Source organism: Paramisgurnus dabryanus, chromosome 5, assembly GCF_030506205.2.
Source record: "Paramisgurnus dabryanus chromosome 5, PD_genome_1.1, whole genome shotgun sequence".
NCBI classification, from domain to species: Eukaryota; Metazoa; Chordata; class Actinopteri; order Cypriniformes; family Cobitidae; genus Paramisgurnus; species Paramisgurnus dabryanus.
Window position 1 is genome coordinate 17,615,082 of NC_133341.1, and position 23,180 is coordinate 17,638,261.

Below are 23,180 nucleotides of genomic sequence, written 5' to 3' on the forward strand. Positions count from 1 at the left end.
AATTTCTTTGATGGTTTCTATCATTTTTTTAGCAGGGTGTATCTGTGACAACATACAGATCATTGCGGTAAATTAAAGTACAGTGGCAAACTAATTTTGTTCCATTAAATATAAGCATAAAAATCTATCAATAGTTTATTAATTATGATAAAAAAATATTTCAGGATGATGGCGTTTCCATTAACCGATGTTATGCGACAAAAATATTGTGCCATTTTGGGATATGTTCCTTCCTCAAATTGCCTGAAAAGCCACCTTACCTGAGCGTAAAAACTTTCTTGCGATATACTGTACTTTGGAGTTTTTTGCAGAATAGACATGTGTCTTTGGGTGCATGTACTGTAATTCACTATTTCAGTTTGTGCAATTTAAAAGGTACTGGAAACACGTTGACTTGCTCTTGTGTGCCTTGTAAGTGAACACACATAAAACAATTTGTCACAAGACAAGTGAGAACCAGTAAGATTCTACATTGTTATTTCAGAAGACATAGAGTACACTCTCAGAAATAAAGGTACAAAACTGTACCTTTTCTGTTACTGGGGATGTACCCTTTCAAAAAGTACAGCTTTGCACCTAAATATTTCATTTTAGTACTTTAGAAGTACATGCTGGGACCACAGAGAGCTTATTAGTACCTCAAAAATACATATTAGTATCTCAAAGGTACATATTGGTACTAAATGTTTACACATCTTTACCTAATGGTCCATACAATTACCTTCTTAAAGGGTCCTGCCCCACTTACAGCTAGGGTAAATATTTTGACTTTTTTCAAAAAATGTAGGTCCTAAGGTACGGTAATCTACCCAAAATTGAATTCTGTTTTGTATTCCTGTAAAGATACCAAACGGAAATTAGGGTACAGCCCAGTGACAGAAAAGGTACAGTTTTGTACTTTTATTTTTTGACAGTGTATGAAGAGATGCAAAACCGTTTATGTGCATTTTAATGAGCATTGTTTTACTAGACACTTAATGGATTTAACGATAAAGAGGAATTTCTGAATGACCTGAGGCCAGGATTAAGCGGATTTTAAGCGAAATTATTTGATAAATGTATACGTGCCGAGAGGATTAATTTATCTCATTTTTGAAAGAGGTGGCGTTTGGACGTTTTTGCATCTGCGCTCCTCATATTTAAACCTGCAGTATATTAACATAATGCCTTTTAAATATAAAATAATTTGTTTGTGTTTAGCTGAAGAAGGATGTATACATCTGGGATGGCATGGGGATGAGTAAATTATGTGAGAACTTTTATTTTTCTGATAACCTAAACTTTAAAACTATCAAAAAAACTTGCAGGCTTTTATTTGTACAGTTTATATACAGCTGGCCCTACCTGATGCAGTGAACATAGCAATCTGTATACTATATACTACTGTATACTACACTGAAAAACCTAAAAGTTAACTCCAAAACCATTTAAGTAAACCGGTTGCATTAGTTTTAAAACACATACATTTGAGTACTGTGAACTTTTGAGTCAAATTGAGTCATATGCAGTTATGCACTTATATTTAAGTTCACACTACTTAAATATAATTGCATAATTGCACATGACTCAAGTTCACAGTACTTTATGTGTTTTAAAACTTAAATGGTCTAATGCAACTGGTTTACTTAAATGGTTTGAGTTAAGTTAACTGTTAGGTTTAGAAGTGCAGCAATAAGCCATTGTTTTTTAATATGGTAAACCGTTCATGCATAACTGTAACATGCAAACAGAGCAAAGATCTTTGCTGAATAAAATTTCACAATCTGCAGTTTAATGTGTAAAGCTCCTAATCCATTTTTCTAAAAAGTTAGAGAAATAAGCTAATATTTGCAAAATTGAGAGTAGCTATACAGTATGTTTCAAGTAGGTTATTGAGTTGCTGCTTTTTTCATATACAGTAAAATAGCTATTTTTATTTTTATATCATTTGTATACAGTACATTGACCTCTAATCAAATGACATTTTGCTGATCCTGGTCAAATAGTAGAGGTCTTTGGTTCTGCAATATACACTAGTAACCAGCAGAGGACAGAGTGGTTAAAACTATGAAACATACTGCCGTTTTAGATGAAGCTCTGTTTCAATTAAGGATTTATATACTGTAAAAAGCTGATAAAGCAGACTTTACTAACCATTAGGCTTTACTTACAGTACTATATGCTTACCCTGGAAGTACACAACATTCATGCAAAATAACAATCCTAATGGTGTTACAACCCTTTCTTGGATTAACCGTTTCTTTTTACAAAACTACAAGTGAAAAACAGCAAACAACACAAATTACCAAACACACTTGACTCAACTATAAGAAGGTTTAAAGAGGACCAAAAGAACAAAAGAAAACAGTATCCATCCTTTACACAGGTTTTCAGCAGCCATTGCACACAGGAAGCCTAAAGTAGCTCTCCCTTCAATCATAGACAGAGATCTTTGGTCTGATCCAATAAAGTGTGGGGAGGGAGGGAGAGAGAGACAGAAAGCACATCAAACAACATATACGATACACTCTAAAAAACAAACGGTGCTATATAGCACCAAAACAGTTGCTTTGGATCGTAACGATAGAAGAACCATTTTTAGTGCCATATAGCACCGGTGAAGAACCAGTGAAGCACCAGTGAAGCACCAGTGAAGCACCTGTGTAGAACCATATAGTGCTATGTAGAACCATATGTGCTGCTATATGGCCCCTATATGGTTCTACACTGGTGCTTCACTGGTGCTTCACTGGTGCTTCACTGGTGCTTCACTGGTTCTTCACCGGTGCTATATGGCACTAAAATGGTTCTTCTATCGTTACGATCCAAAGCAACTGTTTTGGTGCTATATAGCACCGTTTGTTTTTTTAGAGTGTAGGATCTTTAGACAGCTCATCTACCCCTTACAGTTTTGCTTGCTTTCATGAAAATGAAGGATGAAAGCAACCTAAGTCTAAAATTTTAAACAATCATTACTGTACATTTGTTCAAGAATTCAGGAATGTAATTTTAATGTCATGTACACTCTAAAAAACAAACGGTGCTATATAGCACCAAAACAGTTGCTTTGGATCGTAACGATAGAAGAACCATTTTTAGTGCCATATAGCACCAGTGAAGAACCAGTGAAGCACCAGTGAAGCACCTGTGTAGAACCATATAGTGCTATGTAGAACCATATGTGGTGCTATATGGCCCCTATATGGTTCTACACTGGTGCTTCACTGGTGCTTCACTGGTGCTTCACTGGTTCTTCACCGGTGCTATATGGCACTAAAATGGTTCTTCTATCGTTACGATCCAAAGCAATTGTTTTGGTGCTATATAGCACCGTTTGTTTTTTTAGAGTGTATTCTAAGAATTCTAATATCATGTATTAAAACTTTAAAGTATGAATAACCAAAACTAAATATTGTAAGATTATTATTGGCTAATCACAATAATCATACCCATATTTTTGTTTATTTTGTCATAAAAGATTTGCTTTGGTATTTTTTTTCCCAGAGGGGAGTTTAGCCCTAACCTCTCTAAAATACCAGCGGTTCACAGTCTGGGTTTTGGAAATGTCACCCTGCCAGATGCACATCATCAGAAATGACCTCACTCTTTATCATAGTCAAAGGATATCACCTGTGTGTGTGCTTGTGCATATCTGTGTATAGTGTCACGGCTGTGATTTGATTTGTTTGATGCTCTTTTCTTGTCCTTTTTACATTTTATTGTTCTTTTGTTTCTCTCATGTCACTGGACGTTGTGAAGGCTTTTATAGAGTGCTATTTCATAACCTTTCTTGATACTTTTAGCAAAACCAAAATCTAATGCCTTGTGTTTACAGTAAAGGTTACAGGTTTTATTTTCTATGTGCATGAGATGCATCGTAATTTTTTTTTTCGATTAAAGAAGTTTACACATATTTACACATATCAGAATTCATATTAGTAGCCTAACAAATAAAATGTATATATTCCGTGTGTGAAAGTAATTTTGGGGCTACCCTGAATACGTTATTTACCTTGGTAGCCCCAAAATTATCACGCACTTTCACACACAGAATACATTTAGTATGGCTGACTGTGAATATGAAGTGAGAACTGAAAAACTTGCATGATGATGCTTTCTTGTTGTTAGGGCTGCATGGGCAATAATTCAATATCAGTATATTTTGCATATTTTTTTCAATAACATAATATGATTTCTAAACACATTTCCTATAAATTCATATAAATTTCAGCATCCCGTGGGCCATGGCCGTTCATGTCACATCTAAAACGTGTGTTAAATACAAGTCAAGGAACTTCTTCCTTCCAAAGCATGCTCTCATGGCGTCTTTCATATCTAAACAACTATGGGTCAAATTATATCATTGTCAAGTGAGTTTATATTTAATTTTGTATGATAAAAATTTGGTATTTTATTTTTCCCAGAGGGGAGTTTAGCCCTAACCTCTCTAAAATACCAGCGGTTCACAGTCTTGCAGTTTTTCACCAAGGCTTTTTAACATTCATATCGTTATCGGATTTATACCGCATCGATCGAAATGCAGAAGTATATCAGGGATAGAAATTTTGGCCATATCTTGTTGCTAGGTATTAGTGTAAGTCCAAGATGACTTTCTAATGCATCTTAATGAAGGTTATTTAACTAACGTTGGGAGGGGCAAGGTCAAGTAATCCAACCAGTCAAGCATAAAGAGGTCTGTATATATATACGCTCCTCATCTCTGTCCCATGAATTAATGTTTAAATGACAATGTTTAAATTTGTTATAATGGTTGTCAAGATAAGGAAAATATAAAATAAAAAATACAAAGATTTATAGACTAGAATTTGCTAAATGTCTATATAGCATGCATGAACGCATGTTGTGTATTTATCACTGCTTATCAGATTATAAAATGTATAAAGAAATGGAGCTTTAAAGAACCTTTGACTAAATGGTTCTTTGCGGAACCAAAAAGGTTCTTCTATGGCATCGCTGTGAAGAAACTTTCAAGCACCTTTAATTTTTAGAGTGTAATAAATTCTACCATTGTTTTGAACACTTAGGCAATAGAGTAATGTGTTTTTGTTGGTATTGTAAAGCGTTATATGTTTATGTCAGCGAGGGTGCTTTTACATCAAGGCTGATCTATATAGGAAAAAGATCTTGCTGTGCTTAGGTCTGTACTTGGCAAGCAAACACACAATATGTTCATGTGATTTTAGGCCCACTCGATCTTTGCTATCCAAAGGTGTGTGCGTGTGTGAGGATCAGTGGTGTGGCATTACAGGCTTTTCCGTTAGCACATATTTTGTTCTCAGGTACACAGGCACGCAGTTGTGCAAACAACACAAATATTCCAACAAATAACGGAATCATAGTGGATTTTTTACGCGGTTGGTCACAGGAAAAAAAATCTATTTGATTACTACATGGATTACGAACGAAGCAATAGGGAAATCGTCATGCAAGTACCCTGCTGATGGACATCAAGGACTTTAATAATGCTTTTACCTTTATAAAGTGGATCTTTATCTTTTTTAACATTTTTCCTGTAGTCATTGCTGAGGTAGAGAGTTACCATGATCTGTTTGAAGCACCAGAACAACAGTAGGTAAGGTTTATGGTATATGGTTAAGGTTTAAGTTCTATGCAAATACAGGAACACACATTAAATTTGAATGCAAATTATTGATCGATTACATTTTAAATCATGATTAATCTTATACTTTTCTTTAGTTGACACATTAATAATTTAGCACATTTAGTTTCAAGAAAACTAAACAGACTTATGCGTAAATGTTTGTTCGGCAGTTTGCATGGATGACACTTATACCCAAAATTTCTGCCTCTACTCTTTTCCTGTCTCAACCATATTGCGATATGGTGTTTATACAACAGTTCTACAACAGTAGTTGACCTGTTTACTTTACCCATTTTTGGTTGCCATGTTGGCAATTACTAATGGCTGATTTTGATGTTATTGTTTCTTGTATACCTATGGACTTGTTTTAAGTGACATAAATAAACACAAATTGTGTTTAAAAAGAGCGTTTGAACAGCTCAGTGTGAGAATGTGAGTGTTCGCTGGTGGCAGCTTTTCCAGTCATATGTGACTCTACTGCTCAAGAGGTTAAACCCGTGCTCATTTACTAATTTTAGTAAACAACCAGTGACGGGATAATACAAATGGAAGCGGTTCCCATGATGATACTGGTGGAATATTGCATGGCTGGAAAACGTTCTCAGCCAATCAGATTTCAGAACGATTGTCACTCTAAGAAAAGATGTTTTAATTTTAACACATTGGGCCCTATTTTAACGATCTAAGCGCATGCATTGTCTAAAGCGCACAGCGCAACGTCTAAATGGGCGTGTCCGAATCCACTTTTGCTAATTTAACGACGGGAAAAATGTTTTTTGCGCCGAGCGCATGGTCGAAAAGGGTAGGTCCTATTGTAATGGGAGTATTTTGGGCGTAACGTGCAGTAAACCAATGATCTCACAGCTCTCATCCCCTTTAAAAGCCAGTTGCTCTGGCGCTATGTCTAATCCCTATTTAGATGACGGACTTTGTAAACTGAAAAACTAAGCGGAGGAAGAAGATCCCCAGTTTAAGATTAATGTTAAATAATTATGTTGTTTTTCCACTTGTATTGAAATTGTTATTTTTTTATTAAAACCTTTAAAACCCGTTTTCTTTTAGTCATGGAAGTAAAAAGCAGGCTTGTAATTGCTTTAAATGTATGGCTATCCAATATCATCAAAAAATAATTTACAAGTATGTAAGATAAGGTTTGTACTCTAAAAATACTTTATTTGTAACAAACAGGAGATAAAGAATTTACAAACGGCTCTCCTCTCGTTTCAGCACTTTGGACAGCGGTTTTTTAGCAAAGAGTTTTTTTAAGCATTACTTAAAAATGTTTCTCATCTCACCATATCCACAGGCAGGCCCGGTACTAGGCTTGCTGGACTGGGGGGGCAGTCAGGATTTTTGGGTGGGCAGCCATTTCTCGACTAAAATGATTCATACACTAAAATTATGGATGTTTCAATCCAATATTACTTTGCATGTCTTATAATAAAAAGCAATTTATATGTCATTTTGCACGTTCACATTTTAAAAGTAGATGCAATTAGATTAATGATTTATAATGTTATAATGATTACACTAGTTTGACACATTTAGTCACAGTTAACGAAATCAGGCAAGCAGGTGATATAAATATAAAGCTGTACATATAGCTATATTTTATTAATGTTTACACTGCATGTAATCTATTATTTTACTTATAGATAAATTAAAGCCATTCTTATACCTACCCTACCCAACATATGCCTTTATTCTAAATAAACACTTGTTAGGAACTTTATTTCCACTACTCAAACATTTTCTTCATGTAAAATAATGTATTTTCAATGTGATAAGCTGTATTGTCATTAATTCCTGACCCTATCATTGCTGCTGCAGCAACCTCAAATATCACAACAAAGAACAATGCTTTAAATAATATATTGTTGCATCATGTAAGCAATTTGACATGCATGAAAAATTCGTCAAAGGTTATCCTGTTTGCCTATAACAGCACCAGACAAAAGCACAAGCCCTAAAATACTGTAAGTGTGATTTGCGACGAGACCAAAGATAAATCACACTGCTTTGTTTATAACACAGCAAATTAGATATTATAATACAACGCAACATTATAAAATACAACGTTTTACCTTACGATGACCTTGCGGAGTGAAAGCTCCTCTTGAACTTAAAAGTCTGTAGATTTTTGCGTGTGAAGTTTTTCTCAAACGCGAGCTGAATGAGCTGATGAATGACGATGACAAAACCGCTAAAATTTGATTTTAAAACTGCACTGCACGCGATGCTCAGCTGTTACAATACTGTATATACTGTATAACCATCTTATATCATTTATATCTACTATATAGTATGCCACAACCAAACTGCATATTCTAATTTTAATAAACAGAACTACGTCTAAAACAAACACATTAAATGCTGCTGGAGACTTGCCATTGGCTGTTGTATTTGCATGAATAAATAATGAGGTGAGTCTAAGAAAGGATAAGGGGCTATTTTGGGCATGTTTTACTATAAAAAAAAGTTTTAATTTAATATGTGTTGGGTTATTACGTTTATTTAATACTAAATTGCATTGTTTTTGATATATATTTTAAAGATGCGTTTTTTTTTAGTTACCGTCATAGAGAACAGTAGTACTTTTCCTGTGAGTTAAATACTGCTGAAAAGACCTCCAAGGTTTGAATAAGCTAATCAGACGTTAGTGGGCGGGAGCTGTAAATGCTAGCGCTTGCCTACAGAAGACGTTTTTTATGTAAAGAGACTCCGTTATTTTAAGGTTGGCTGGACATTTTTGGGGGGGCACAAGGAAAATCTCCTGTAGACCCGGCCCTGTCCACAGGTACAGAGTAATCATATACAATAAATCCGTGAGGTAGCATAAAAAAACATTTAAAAACAGACGCATTTGTTCAAAGCAAAGCATTTATTTACTTACCAGGCTGCAGGTGAAGCAGCTCTTTTTGTTTTCTAACATCTCATAATTAGTCCTCATTTATGTCCAAGAGATTCAATAATAATCTTTTACATTCAATCCTTTAATCTTTCATATTTAAAAGCATTTTTGTGCTGCTGCGCATTCATGTACCTTGTGATAAGCAAACCCGCGTTGTCCTCCCGTGTATAAGCGCATTTTACTAATGCGCTCTTTAAATAACATAAAACACATTGCGCCATTGACTTTAGACTTTAGACCAGGGGCCTCATTTATAAAATGCTGCGTAAAAACCATCCTACATTTGATCTTACGATCTTTTAACAAAAATGCGTACGTGTGATTCATTAACCGAACGTACGCGCAGAAAACGCTCGTACCCCTTTCAAATCTATAAATCGCAACTGAACTTGAACTTGTGCACGCAGCCGAGCAGTTTCAGATCTCCGCTTTTAAACGATGCGTAATTAATGTCAGACATATAAAAGTGCGCTTATCAATGTTTAAACCCAATTTCAAACAGAAAGAATGGCTTATATTTCCAAAAACCTGCAGCAATCAGACAAGCAAAAATGCGTACGTCTGCTCAGACCCTGACGTGGCGCTAAGCACTTTTCCACGTCAAAGACAGTTTTTATAAATATGGACTTTGCCGTGGATTTTTGCCTACGCACACTTTACGATCAAATCTGTGCGTACGCACGCTTTATAAATAAGGCCCAAGGTTTTTGTTGGTCAATGGCGTAGTCTATTTTAGTTGCCTCAAAATAGCAACGCGCCAACAATGCGCCTGAACACACCTCGTTTTCAGACCAGAACGCCCATGGGCGCAAAAGGGGGCGCAAATGCATTTGCTATTTAAACAACGCGGCGCTAAACGTGAAAATTAGGGTGGAAACTAGCGAAAGACACTTGCGTCGCGCATTGCGCTGCATTGCGCCGGGTGTAAGATAGAGCACATTGTTTTGTGTTATCCTATTTAACACAAATGTGTTATTTTAACACATTATGTGTCATTTTGTGTTGATTTTGAGTTCAAATAAAAAGGGACAACACAAGATGTGTTAAAACAACACAAGTGTGTTGTTGCAAAAATAACACAGATATGTCACATTAGATGTGTTGTCAGTACAGTAGACACAAAATGTGTTATTTTAACAAATTTGTTTTAAGAGTGTAGAAATTTAATATTTTATTGTATATATCCTAAACTGCACATTAAATACAATAGATAGTATCCAATGCGAATATGCTATTCACTAATAGAAATGTTGCAACACTTCATCTTCCATGTGTAAAGTTTTTACATTTTCACATGTTGCATTTTGATATAATTACATTTCAAATCTACAAAGAGAGCAAATGTCTTTTTTTTACTTTTTACTTTTTGATACTATCCTTTGGTACTATCCTTATTAATGAATGACTCAAAAATCTTTCTCCATCAATTATTGACATATAGGGCTTGTATGTGAGCTATATGTTGAAGGTTGCAGCAACATTGGCTCAACCAATACCATGAGTTTGGGTGGGATTATCTGTTTGTGCAACATTGACGGAGATAATGTTTGGTAGTATTTTTATGCTTAGTTTGGTGATGAACAGACATTTTCCACTTTTAAAGATCACATGTGTTTTTGATGCATTGTTATTTTGAGTGCTACTTAAAAAAGTTGGAAAATGTGATTATGGCTTCTAACTGTTTTCTGTATCACTTCAGTGGGTGTGTGCTTGTGTGTTTTTGTAACGTTTGTGTGTGATTACTGCATCTGTAATTTGAACTCTTACGTTGACAACGAGGTGCTCAACCGCACATTTCATTTGGTGCCATAATACCCACAAGCCTCGAGACAAAAGAGTTTAGGTTACACACACATAAAAGCTTGTAGACACACACACACACACACACACACACACACACACACACACAATCACCTGAAACAAACACTGCATGCATGTCCTGCTTGAATTATTTTGTATAATTCTATTTGTAAATTGTTTAATTTCCATTTAAAGACCAGATTGACGCCAAGTTTCGAATTCATAGGGGCTGTTTTACCTGAAATGCTTTATGGGTTTAGATGACGTATCATTCCATTACTCTTTGTGATGTCATCAGGGATGGGCTAGATATACGCTGCTCGTATCACTATTGTGTTTGAATTTATGCATGCATGAATCTGTGGTTTGTCAATGACGCAATGATCTGCCCATAAAGAGGTAGAGCAAGAAACAGTAGGAAATTCAATTTTGCCCATTCTTATCCCAGGATTCTCATATTCCTTAATATACTCAGGAGTCTCGTAATCTCTCTTTCTCTCTCAGGCTGACTCTCTAGCACTTAAGGAGTTATAGGTCTGCAGGTGCAGGACCATAATGAGCACAGCAGCCATGTAGATGTGCCTGAGTGTGTGACATCATCAGGGAGGCTGAGTCAAGAGAGAAAGATTAAATGAGAAGAAAAGATTATTGTCTGGAAAATGACCTCATCAAGCCCCCAGTCCTGTGCTAGAAAGAAAGATTATGAGTAGACCTGGGGCAGTGGATAGAAGAGTGAAGGTTATGAGATCATAAGGGCAAAAACATTGTTTAGAAAAAAGACACACACACTCACACAGGTGTCGGATGTTTGTCATTAGTCGTTGCTTTCAATCTATAGTAAATGTAATGTGTGCAGTGTCCTTGAAACAACCATGCACACACTCACATGATGTACACATCAACGCATACTGTATGTGCTTTATGCAATACAACCCAATGGAAAATATGCCGCTATTCTGTGATTTGCATGGACTCACCTCATAACGTAAGGTGTTTGCATACATAGCTATTAAAACTGCAATAACGAATCAGCTGTAAGTTACAGTAGGGCTGCACGATTCGGAGAAAAAATCTAATTGCGATTTTTCTGATAAAAATTGCGATTCACGATTTAAAGTGCGATTCATTTGTATATAATAAAAGAGCTACATCCAGGCTTGTTGTGGTGGTTTTAATAGCACCAAAGAAAGATGCTGTGCTACTGTTAATTTAAAACCTCTTAAACATTGTACCAAGTTGTCTGCAGGACTTTGCTCTTCTGCAGACAAACTTTTTTTTTTATCTAAGAACATTAAAATACAATTTAACAAAAATTTATTGAAAGTTTTATTTAAAATAACATATAGGCCAATGTATTTTGGCTGTCACTACAACAATGCTTCTGACAAGCAAATGTTTAGTTTTTTCTTTTAATCATAAGACTATACTCATCTTGTTTTACTTTTCAGGCATCTGTAATAAATGTAAATATATTAGTTATTAGAATCTATGATTTAACATAAGCAAAAAATACAAATAAAACACTGCACAGTCCTCACTGTACGATTTTAAATGTGGAGCTGCAGAAGCTTGTACAGTTAAGATTAAGGAGTGATTTTAATTTTTGGTGTGTAATAAACATTTCTGACACAGAAAGCACCAGGTTACTGTCTGTCACTTTAAGACACAAGACAGCTTTAAAACTGCTCTGCTTTAATGTACTGATAAACATCCAGCTGTTTATGTTCACTTAGACAAGAAAGAAAACTTAAGTTTAGTGATCACGCGTGTGCTGACTGCTCTCTGTGTGCGCGCTTCATGAACCCTCGTGCCTGTAAATATTCAAAGTGGTGCAGATGTGCGGGTGCAAGAAAGTATAATGTACCTCTTTCGTCTGCTGTGTTCCGGGCTGGAACCTGCTTATAGTCTGATGAGGCGCTTGTCATTGTTTGCGATGCATGACGAGAAACGGACGTATATACCTTTCTTAAAGTCCAACATTACACAAAAGGGAAATGTTTTCGCGCATTTCTGTCCTTTCATTTGCCGGTTAATGAGTTATAATGGGTTTTTAAAATGACTGAATCCAAAACCTGCCAACTTCATGACATTCCGCGTTGTGCAGTTAATTCCATTAGTATGCATTTCGCGATTCTGTTGGTGTTTTCCGCATCGCGGAAATCATATGGCCGTACACTTTGTTGAGGAGTTGAACTGCTGCTCGCTCATGTTTTCCTAATGGTGTTATCTGACGTGTAGTCAGCACCTCAGTGTTAATGCACTCTATTGGTTTAAACTGCATCAAACGTAAAATGCGCATGAAGCGAACTGTCAAAAACTGCGTACTGGATGATTGTTATATTTGATAGTTTTGAATCGAAAAAATCGCAGCTCTTGCGATTCGAAAATCGCATCCATTCACATCGCGATTTCGGTTCAAAAACGATTAATCGTGCAGCCCTAAGTTACAGTCACCAGTTGTGAATTTATTGAAAACCATGCAAGCTTGATTCTTTCTATTGTAAGTGAGCTTTGTAATGAGAAGCTACTGTATCTGTCTCAAAGGCATGGTGATGTTGGGTAGAGTTACACAACGCTTCATAGACAGCTGTGTAAATGCCTGAAAATGTATGTTGACAGCAGAACTAACACACATGGGAGGAAATTTTACAAATTGAAAAATGGGATGCTGCAGTGGTTGAATGCCTGTAATTTTTTTATGACAACACTTCCTCCTTGTTAATTCACTTTGCCACGAAGGCAAATTTAAAGAAATATTCCACTCAAGTGTGTATGAAAAAATAGCAGGAACTAGTTATAAGCTTTGGATTTTTTTATTATATTATTTCTATCCTTAAACTGTCTGACCTGCTGGTCTTTACTCAGATACATAATACACACACAGAGAGAGAGAGGAAGAGAGAGAGAGAGAGAGAGAGAGAGAGAGAGAGAGAGAGAGAGAGAGAGAGAGAGAGAGAGAGAGAGAGAATGGCAATGAGGCAATGCGGTTAACAAGCCTCTACTGTCACGAGCGGCGCGCGCGGCCGTGAGGGGACTCCGCAAGAATCTGCTTCTCAAATGTTGAGTTCTGCTCGAGGTGTGTCCATATGAAACTCGCCACCGCGTCCATCAGGTGTATTGAGGCTGCATTGTCTGATACTCAAGAACCCAATGAAGCGATACAGCAGCATGCACACATATAGAGACGATGGTGGTTATTAATCCTCCCTGTGAAAGACAAGAATAGGAAAGCGGAGAACTGCGGGACTGAATCGTATAACATCGCGTGAGGTCATGAGCGGTGCAGAGTCTGCCACCAACAAACTGTTGACTTTCAACCAACGGTAAATCCTCATACAATACTTGGATAAATACATGAAATTGCAGAGCAGGTAGTTAGTGTTTATGTATATTATGCATGCCCAAAATATTTAGATCAGGTGCTGAAATGTGAATGTAGATGTTAACAGTCAATGCAGCAATTTATCGGTTCGCATCACATCCCTTTCAAATGTGCAACAAGCTGCATCCTCCCAAGAGATCAATAGCCACAGGTTAGGTCAATAGATCGCTTGTTTTGACAATTAAGGCATTTATTGTTCCAGAAATGTTTTTATAAACTGGGTAGCCTATTTACATGTTTTGTACGTTTTTTTTTTTTTTCGTTTGAAAGGTTCAGAGTCTGTGATGCTGCCTGTATTCATATTTGTACTGACGTTTTGTTGCACGCATTTGCAGAGTAGGCTATGTAGATTAAATTCATGTCATGTTTGCTATAGTTTGTATAATCTTTTATCATGCTGAGACACAATATGTTGTTGACTTTTGTAGCCTACTATACAATAGTCTGCGAACAAACGGAAAATCGGTAAATTATTCATGCAGCTCTCGGTTCACGGTAGACTTGACACACACGACTACACTTAGCGTAAATATAGATTAAAATAACAAAGAAAGTTAAATGACGTACATATTGAGTTGGTGTTGATTGTCAGTTTATGATGTAACGATGGTCTTTTTAAAGAAATCTTACAGTGAAGCAGAAGCATAGCAGGTGCTTTCTTCTTTACACTGCAGCGGATCTGAGTGGACGCACTGTGTCGCTTTGCGTTTATTTACATCACACGATGATGAATGAGACCACACAGTGGCACATCAACCTGTTGATGCGGTATACAACTAATGCAACAAAATCTCATCGTAGGCATGTTGTTTCATTTTCACTTCTGCAGTGTGCAGTTTTTATTTTAATGATTACAAAAATAACATTTAAAAACGTATGCAATAGCATTCAAACGTTTAGGGACATCTAAATGTTTATCATTAATCTGAAAGGGTATGCCTACATTTTTGAAAATAATTTGGTAAACGTATTATTTTCTGTCATTATAAAATGATTTTTAAATGTTTTAAAATGCAAGACTGTATAATGAAGAAAATTCTTGGCAAAGGGAGGTATCCTTAAATTTGCTTAAATATAACATTTTGATTTTGTTTGAATTTTCTTTAGTTACAAAATAATTCCTATAGTTAGACTTATTACTGTAGTTATTTTATAATCTACAATGTAATAACATTAATAAAGTGAAAGTACCTTTCTTAAAGACACCTGTTACTGAATTATGTTCACTGTCCTTTAATAATACTGTACCAGAAAGTATACAGTGATCTGCAAACATGTATTTATCTGTAATTCAGTCCAGTCCCTGCAAGTGTACATTCTGCAGTTTAAATCCTTATAAATGTTAAAAAAGTATTTCTTCCTTTATTCCATCTATCACTTTCTCATACCATATCCTTATGTGTTATCACTGATACCATCTGTTAATACTGTTTTTCACACTTATTCTCAAAGGAAAGTTCTGGATCTCTTGCTACACTTAATGTTGGATTAATTTTCTATAATAAGCAATTGCTTTTTTATACAGCAGTGTTGTGACATAATGAAAAAGTTTGAGCTCCACGTAATATTTAGCACTTTAATAATTGCAGTGTCAGATTTTTGCCGAACTTTAGTAGTTTAGTAGTTTTTGCTTGTGTCGTAAAGTGATCAGGAATGTGTAGTGTAAAAATGTCAAAAGAATTTAGCATTGCGTAATTGTAAACCTGATATCATTATCAGTAATTTGTTATAACAGATTCATAACCAACTTGATTACTGTGAACAAATTGATCATATTTGGTTTTGCGGTACCATTAGTGAGTAATGCTCACAATAATGAAGCCATGCTGCTGCAGTCATCAGTATTATAAACACAAACACAGCCGTCTGCGGGTGCACCACCACTATTGTCATTACAGTATGTCTTGATAATATTTGTAATGTGTTTGTGTCATACAAATTTTGCTGCAAACATCCTGTGATGTTTTACCAACATAAATTAATGGCATATTTCAAATGATCTATTTCAACATGAAGATTCTACATAACCATGATCAGCATGTAACAGTACAAAGTTTCATTATTGACATATCAAGCTGTTTTAAGGTTGTTATGTTCTCAGCAATTAAATGTTTCTTGAAGGGTTGCGCTTCTGAATTTAGCAGAGCAGCTTTCCTCCAGTCCATGTTTCAGTAAATCATTAGGCTACTCCTCTTATTCATTTTTCCATATTTGTCCATATTTGACCCAACTATGGGTTGAAATAACCCAGCATTTTATAGAATGCATGTTAAATACGTTATCCTGTTTGAATTTTTTTTTTTAAACATTCATTGTGTTTGCATGTTTATTTGATTATGAAATAAAACATTTCACAAAATGTCTTTATGGTCTTCTTGTACATAGGCTTCAATAGTCTAGCTAGATTAGAGCAGCAGTCAAAATTAAGATGTCACAAGCTTCACATCTCAAAAAAAGTGTTAGTTTTATAAACACTGGTTTCTGGTATTTTGTTTTGTTTTTTATTCATGTTTACATATTTCCGTTTTAAACAGGATGTTTCCGCAGAACAATGAAGGGTCTTTTTATTTATTTTAAAAAACCAGTGTTCCTAAGTTTACATTACAGCCATTAATATGATTTGCAATTTGCTATTAGTTGTCAGAAGTAGGTGGTAAAAGAGGGAGAGACATTCTCAAAGTTGTCACTTGGACGGTACCAAGGTCCTAATATATGTCATATTGATTTTGATACAGCTAACTTTGAAATACCAGTATGTACCTTTGATTAACAAATATTTATGGGTACAAAAGTGTACTTTTTGAAAAGGTGACAACTTTTGTACCTTCTTGAGCATTTTGTTGGACAATGTGCATTTTGTTGGAGTGCAGTCATCAATAAATTTCCCCAAATCAAAGAGACTAAACGTTGAAAAGGTGAATTGTGTCAATATTTAGGAGCATACTTCTAGCACCAAGGCCAGAGGGCAAGGAACACAAGGTTTGAAAATGTTAAGTTTTATAAGATGTGTTTTATAGCATGTCCAAAATTCACCTATTTGGGTGGGAGCAAAAACGTGTTGTTTTTGTGTCTGTACCATTAAATGTTAATGAGCTACTGCTCCTCACTCCCTTACCAAAAGAGACAGTGAGCACTTTCAGTTAAAATAGATCTAAATCCTTTGAATACAGTCTGAGACAATAGTATCTTATGCGGACAGACTACAACTCGCTGAGGGCAGAAACAATGGTAATGCATGACTGTCAGTCAGTGGCTGTGGGTGGGGCTTTATCAGTGTGATGTCACATCAACAAGAGAATAAGAAGTCTAATGAAACTACTTTGGTTTAATGGGAACTAAATAGGAGTGGGTGGATTTATTTATTTAAAACACATGTCCAAACTCCTTGTAAAAGTGGATTTTGCATAATAGGTGCCATTGGTTTTTAAATGTTTAGCATTTATGTGCATGCTCTGTTAGTTTCCACATCCACATTTAGATCGCTATTTATATGTAAACCACATTTATCACATCTTTGAGCTGTGAGAAGCTCTGAGCAAATTATTTTCTGCAGAATTAAAAGATTTCCATCACATGAATTATTATGGGAAGGTAACCTTTATGAAATCAATATGAATGGTTATATGCTCTGTGTTTCAGCTCAGCTTCAGAGGATCTTGGATGCAGAAGAGGAGAGTTTAGCAGAAAGCACTATGGATCAGTTGAACTGGTGAGGACTTTGTTTTCTTTTTATCCATTCATATAAAAGGGTTAGTTCCAGTCCTTGATTCTGACTGGTCAGTAGCTGTGTTTTATTTACAGTTATGACCACGAAAGTGTGAAATGGGTCCATTCTGTAGGTGTGTCCCAATTCAAGGGCTGCGACCTTCTAAGGACGCGACCTCAAAAGGCATTTTGAGGCATCCTTCAAATTGAGACGGCCTTACTAGCCTTAGATCAAATCAGTCTTAGAATACGTCCTTAGAATCTCGCCTTAGAAGCCTTCGAATTGGGACAAAGCTTGTATATCACTGTGCGGCACCCTTAGCAACCACCCATAGCAACATAAACATAATGTGAAACATTCTGTTGCTGTTCGTAGCCGGTCAGGAACTATTTTTTCCAGTGTAAGGAATGCTTTAAGTCATCTTAATTCATGAAAGTTGAATTAATACACTTTTTTAAAATTTTATATTTGTAATGTGTGGTAAGTAACCATTTAATAAAATCCAATGAGGTATTAGAGGCTAGTGCTGTATCATGAATAAGTCACGGCTGAAGGGCGTTGTTAGGCACAACACAAAGCGGAGTGCTTGCAACCCCAGCCTTGACTTATTTACGATACAGCTTTAGTTCGAGTACCTTATTGCTTTTTTAAAAAAAATCACAATACAGCACAGACTCTCATATGGTACCTTACTGTTATATACTTCTTATTTTACTATCATACTCCCACTGTTTAAATTGCCTTTCCTTTCTTAAACAACAATATCTACCTGCAAAGCTGCAATAGAAATACATCACAGCAGTTTCAGACCAACAGTAGCTTTGGGATAGAAGTAGGCACAGAGCTGTTGTTACTGTGGGTACTTGTAAGGCCTCCCTCACTTTATTCTGAAACTGCTGGGTTGTCCGAATCTCTTTCAGATGACTTGTGGTTCGTCTTTGTGTTTGTAACATTCTTAATGATATAGGAAGTCCCATTTCATCATTGCAGGAAGTCCTTTTATGATTCTGGAGGGTGGTCATGAGTCCCCTTTGTGGCCACTGTGCACCCTCAATGCTCTTTTGGCACTCCCACGCTAATGCAGGATCCACAGCACAGTGCTACCGACAAGCTATGCGACATTATGTTACTAAGGGCTTAGGGTGGCATCTGGAACAGGGCTTATTGTGCATTGCTGTGAAGGACGTCGCTGAGTGTTGCTGTTTGATTACTAAATGAAATATGTTTGTGGTTAGGTCTGTTGTTACAAATGAGACATAATTTCCCTTTCATATACTGCATTTAAGATGCAGCTGAAGGCGTAACTTTTAATGTAGAGCTTAATTTCTCACTCTGTCAATTGCAAAGTTTATTTCATTATTTTGACTGGTGGTCAAACACGTGTGTATTATTGGGTTTTGCGTCTTTCTTTAAGTGGCGTTTGTCTCTCCCAGATAGTTAGAACATAAAGGAAGTTGCACAAAACCATACTAGATGCTACTTCCTGTATGAAACGTGCATGAGGTTTGTGGATTGACCCATTGTCAGATAGGACCCTGTCACAAAACCACACACATTATCAAGCCCAGCAGATGAAAATAGTTGTGTAAAAATGCATGAGTTTGTGTTCAGTATGCCTGAGAGAGAGACATTTGCTTTTGTCTTAAATCAAAAGCTGTATGGTTAGTCACTATACAGTGATGTTATGATATGTATTTTGCTAGGAACTTATTGTATCGTTAATGATTTTATGACTATTAATGTGATTGGAAGTGCATTGTTCAACTTGCCAGCAGCCATATCACCCTGTAGCCCAAGACTGGTTGCCCATTGAAGCTAAGTACTTGAAACCTGCGAGGTTTATAGAAAAAAACAATAAAACAGCAAGGTTTATTTTGTAAGATCTTTTACACCGCTGACAATATAGTTATTTCTGTCAAGACATCCTTCTAAAAATCCCACATTGCACTTTTAAATCATGATAATAAACAGTGCACGTATTCAGAACCCCTTCACTTTTTCAATTTTGTTATGTTGTAGCCTGATACAACAATCTTTTAAATATTTTTCTCATTATTCGCACTTAACAGTAGTTCCCCATAATGACAAGTGAAAACAGAATTTTAGAAATGTTTGTAAATTTATTGAAAAAATGAAATATCAAATTTACATAAGTATTGTAGTATTGTAGCTTTAACTGTAGTTGAAGCACTTTGCTAGCAATTACAGCCTTTTTGGGAATGCCTCTTCTGTGTTGTCTTGAGATGGTCCTCACTGCAGAACACGAGATCCAGGGGGCGGGGTTGGATCTAGATCCAACTCCTCCCACTTTATATACTTTGTTTCTCGAAATAAACCAGTATATTTGCGTGGTTGCAGCCCGCAATTAATTGCATCCTGTGGTCGCCAACGTTTGCTCTTATCAGTTTAAGTGTACGTTTGATTAATAATATAGTCGAGAATGATTCATAATTTAGAAATTGATTATCACAGTTCGTGTAAGGGAGACGTTCCTGACAGGGTGATATCACTGAAGGGATATATTTGCGACATGCTTGGCTGTACATTATCCCACTTATTACACATAAAACACACATTTATTTGATATCTTTTATTAGCACATTTAAAAAAAAACTAAACCATGTTTAGGAAACCTGTTTCCTAATGGCTGTAAGCAAAGACGCGTTAAAACAAGTTCAAAGTCCCTACACGATAAACATTCAATTTATTGATTTCTAAATAACTTGCCATATATATGTTAATAATTATGCATATTTATACTGCGTGTGGTAAGATTACTCGTAGTGTCCGAAATGTTTTACTCCAAAATATTATAGCAAAAACACTTACTTAAAGTCACTACTTTTATTGTAGTCATAAGTAAAGTTTGTTTTTCTGTTAAAAGAATAACTTAAAGGAATAGTCTACTCATTTTCAATATTAAAATATGTTATTACCTTAACTAAGAACTGTTGAATCATCCCTCTATCATCTGTGTGTGTGCACGTAAGCGCTGGAGCGCGCTGCGACGCTACAATAGCATTTAGCTTAGCCCCATTCATTCAATGCTGCCATTTAGAGATAAAGTTAGAAGTGACCAAACACATCAACGTTTTTCCTATTTAAGACGAGTAGTTATACGAGCAAGTTTGGTGGTACAAAATAAAACGTAGCGCTTTTCTAAGCGGATTTAAAAGAGGAACTATATTTTATGGCGTAATAGCACTTTTGGGAGTACTTCGACTCGCCTGAAAAGTCCGCTCCCCTTCTCACTCTCATAATGGGAGAGGGAGGGTGTTACTGCGCCAAGTCGAAGTACTCCCAAAAGTGCTATTACGCCATAAAATATAGTTACTCTTTTAAATCCGCTTAGAAAAGCGCTATGTTTTATTTTGTACCACCAAACTTGCTCGTATAACTACTCGTCTTAAATAGGAAAAACGTTGATGTGTTTGGTCACTTCTAACTTTATCTCTAAATGGTACCATTGAATGAATGGGGCTAAGCTAAATGCTATCGTAGCGTCGCACTGCGCTCCAGCGCTTACGTGCACACACACAGATAATAGAGGGATGATTCAACAGTTCTTAGTTAAGGTAATAACATATTTTAATATTGAAAACGAGTAGACTATTCCTTTAATTAAGCTACGACTCAATGCGGAAATGGTAACGCAACAACACCTGTATGACGTGTATTGTGGTAAAACTGCCAACCAATCAAAATGCAGTGGGATGAGATCTCTGGATTTGTATCCAGCTCACCCCTGGATCTGAATCCAACCCCACCCCCTGGATGTCGTGTTCTGCATTGAGGCACTACTGGTTGTCTTGGCTGTGTGCTTAGGCTCATTGTTCTGTTGTTCTAAAATAAGCAAGTCTGCTGTAGGGATGTCGCGGTGAAGGAATTTCCCTTGCAGTGATTTTGTTACAAACTTCTGTAAGCACCAAATTGGAGCTACCTGGATAATCCATATGGGCGCATCTGGGCTAATGTAGGGCCACTATGGAAACTGAGGACAAAATGATTTGGATCCCAGTTGGGGAGCCCATATGGGCCCCACATTTCAGCCCAGATGCAACCCCTTTGGGCCCCACATGAATGTGTTGGCTGGGTTGTGTGGTGAGTTTAACACAACACCATAAATTGTTTTTTCAAAATTAAGTAATTCAAGTGTCAAGACAACAGCAACAAAATAATTTTAAACACACAAACAGTATGTGCACTATATATACATGTTATCAACCTATATGAGATTAATTATGTTTGCACTTGTATATTTAATAAATTAAGTCCCCTGTGTAGCTCATTTTAAGGCCATACACACATTTCCCATTAATGACCCAAGTAGGAACCACTTGGCGAACCCACCTGGGATCACCCATGTGGGTTCTAACTGGGTCACCCAAATAGGCCCCAGATAAGCTGTTCATTTTGAGCCCATACCCACTCTGTACCCCTGTAACCCAAATGTAAACCATGTGTGCCCCACATTAATGTGTTTGCTGGGTACATTTCCAGGTAAATGTCAAGTGTTCAGTTAGTTAACAATAAAGGGCAAACAGTTAATTCTTGGTTTCATCAGACCAGATATACTTTTTTCACAGTCTTAGGGCCCTATTTTAACGATCTGAAACGCAAGTGCGAAGCGCAACGCGCAAGTGAGTTTGTGTGCGCATCTATGGTGCTGTTGCTATTTTCCCGGCGTGAGAAATAACTCTTGCGTCGGGCGCAAATCAATAAGGGGTTGGTCTGAAGTAGGTTCATTATTCATAGGTGTGGTTTGGGCGTAACGTCAAATAAATCAATCAGAACGCTATCCAACATTCCCTTTAAACGCAAGGGCGCAAGTTCCATGGCGGGTTGCTATTATTATGACGGATTTACCAGGCGTACGCCAGGAGCGGTTTACAGCCGAGGAGACCCACGTTCTTGTAAGAGCAGTCAAAGACAGAGAACTTGTTTTGAATGGGGATAGGAGAAACCCGCCCAAATCAGCGTAGGTTAAACAGGCGTGAGAGGAAATAGCCACAGTCTCATCAGTTGGCATCCCCATCGTTGCGCCAAGCGCTACAATGATGTCAGGAGACGGGGGAATCCCAAGCTTGCCAGCATAAATCGGGCACGCCGTGTAACGGGAGGTGGATCTGCCTCTACACAGACGCCAGCAGAGGACGCGCCACTGACTTTAAACTTTTTTTTCTGGTCAGTGGCGCAATTGTTTTTTGAAACTGCAAAATAGCATCAGGGATGGTTTGCGCCAGAACACGCCTCTTTTTTGCGCTGAACCGCCCAGGGAGCGAAAGTTCATTCCCTTTGCCGACGTGCGTCTGTGGAGGGAAAAACCCGCTGTGCGCCGGTGCAAAATACAAACGATACATGCGCCACTGACAAAGTCAATTGCGCTGGGTGCAAGATAGGGCCCTTAGAGTCCTTCAGGTCTCAATCAATCTCCACACAGTATCTCTGGAGTTCACTCAGAGTGACCATCGGGTTCATGGTCACTTCTTTTACTAAAACCCTTCTTCGGTTGCTCAGTTTGGCCCATTGATCAGCTTTTGGAAGAGTCTTTGTGGTGCCAAACCTTTTTCATTTGAGAATTATTTAGGCTAATGTGGTTTTGGGATCCTTGGGAGCCAGATCCTTTGACCTTATGGCTTGGTTTTTGCTCTGATATGCATTTGAATACTTTCTGAATGCACTACATGCCACACAAATTTTGTATTTAAAAAATGTAAAAAAATTTTGCCATTATAGTATTAATACTGTTAGCCATAAAAAACAGACAACTGGGAGAGGG

General features: G+C 36.8%; 1 protein-coding gene across 4 annotated transcripts in view; it reads left to right on the forward strand.

Moving 5' to 3' along the window:
• The window catches only part of garnl3 (GTPase activating Rap/RanGAP domain like 3), a 79,963-nt gene that overhangs the window by 4,871 nt on the left and 51,912 nt on the right, over nucleotides 1–23,180 (forward strand). Inside the window, exons 1-2 of one of the 4 annotated variants that reach the window (XM_065267015.2) lie at nucleotides 5,229–5,572; nucleotides 17,335–17,404. In XM_065267015.2, the coding sequence (XP_065123087.1) occupies nucleotides 5,541–5,572; nucleotides 17,335–17,404 (102 nt within the window). In that variant the 5' untranslated portion in view covers nucleotides 5,229–5,540. Of the gene's footprint in view, nucleotides 1–5,228; nucleotides 5,573–13,320; nucleotides 13,685–17,334; nucleotides 17,405–23,180 lie in introns of those variants that run through there. The other 3 variants (XM_065267014.2, XM_065267017.2, XM_065267013.2) reach the window with 3 other exon arrangements.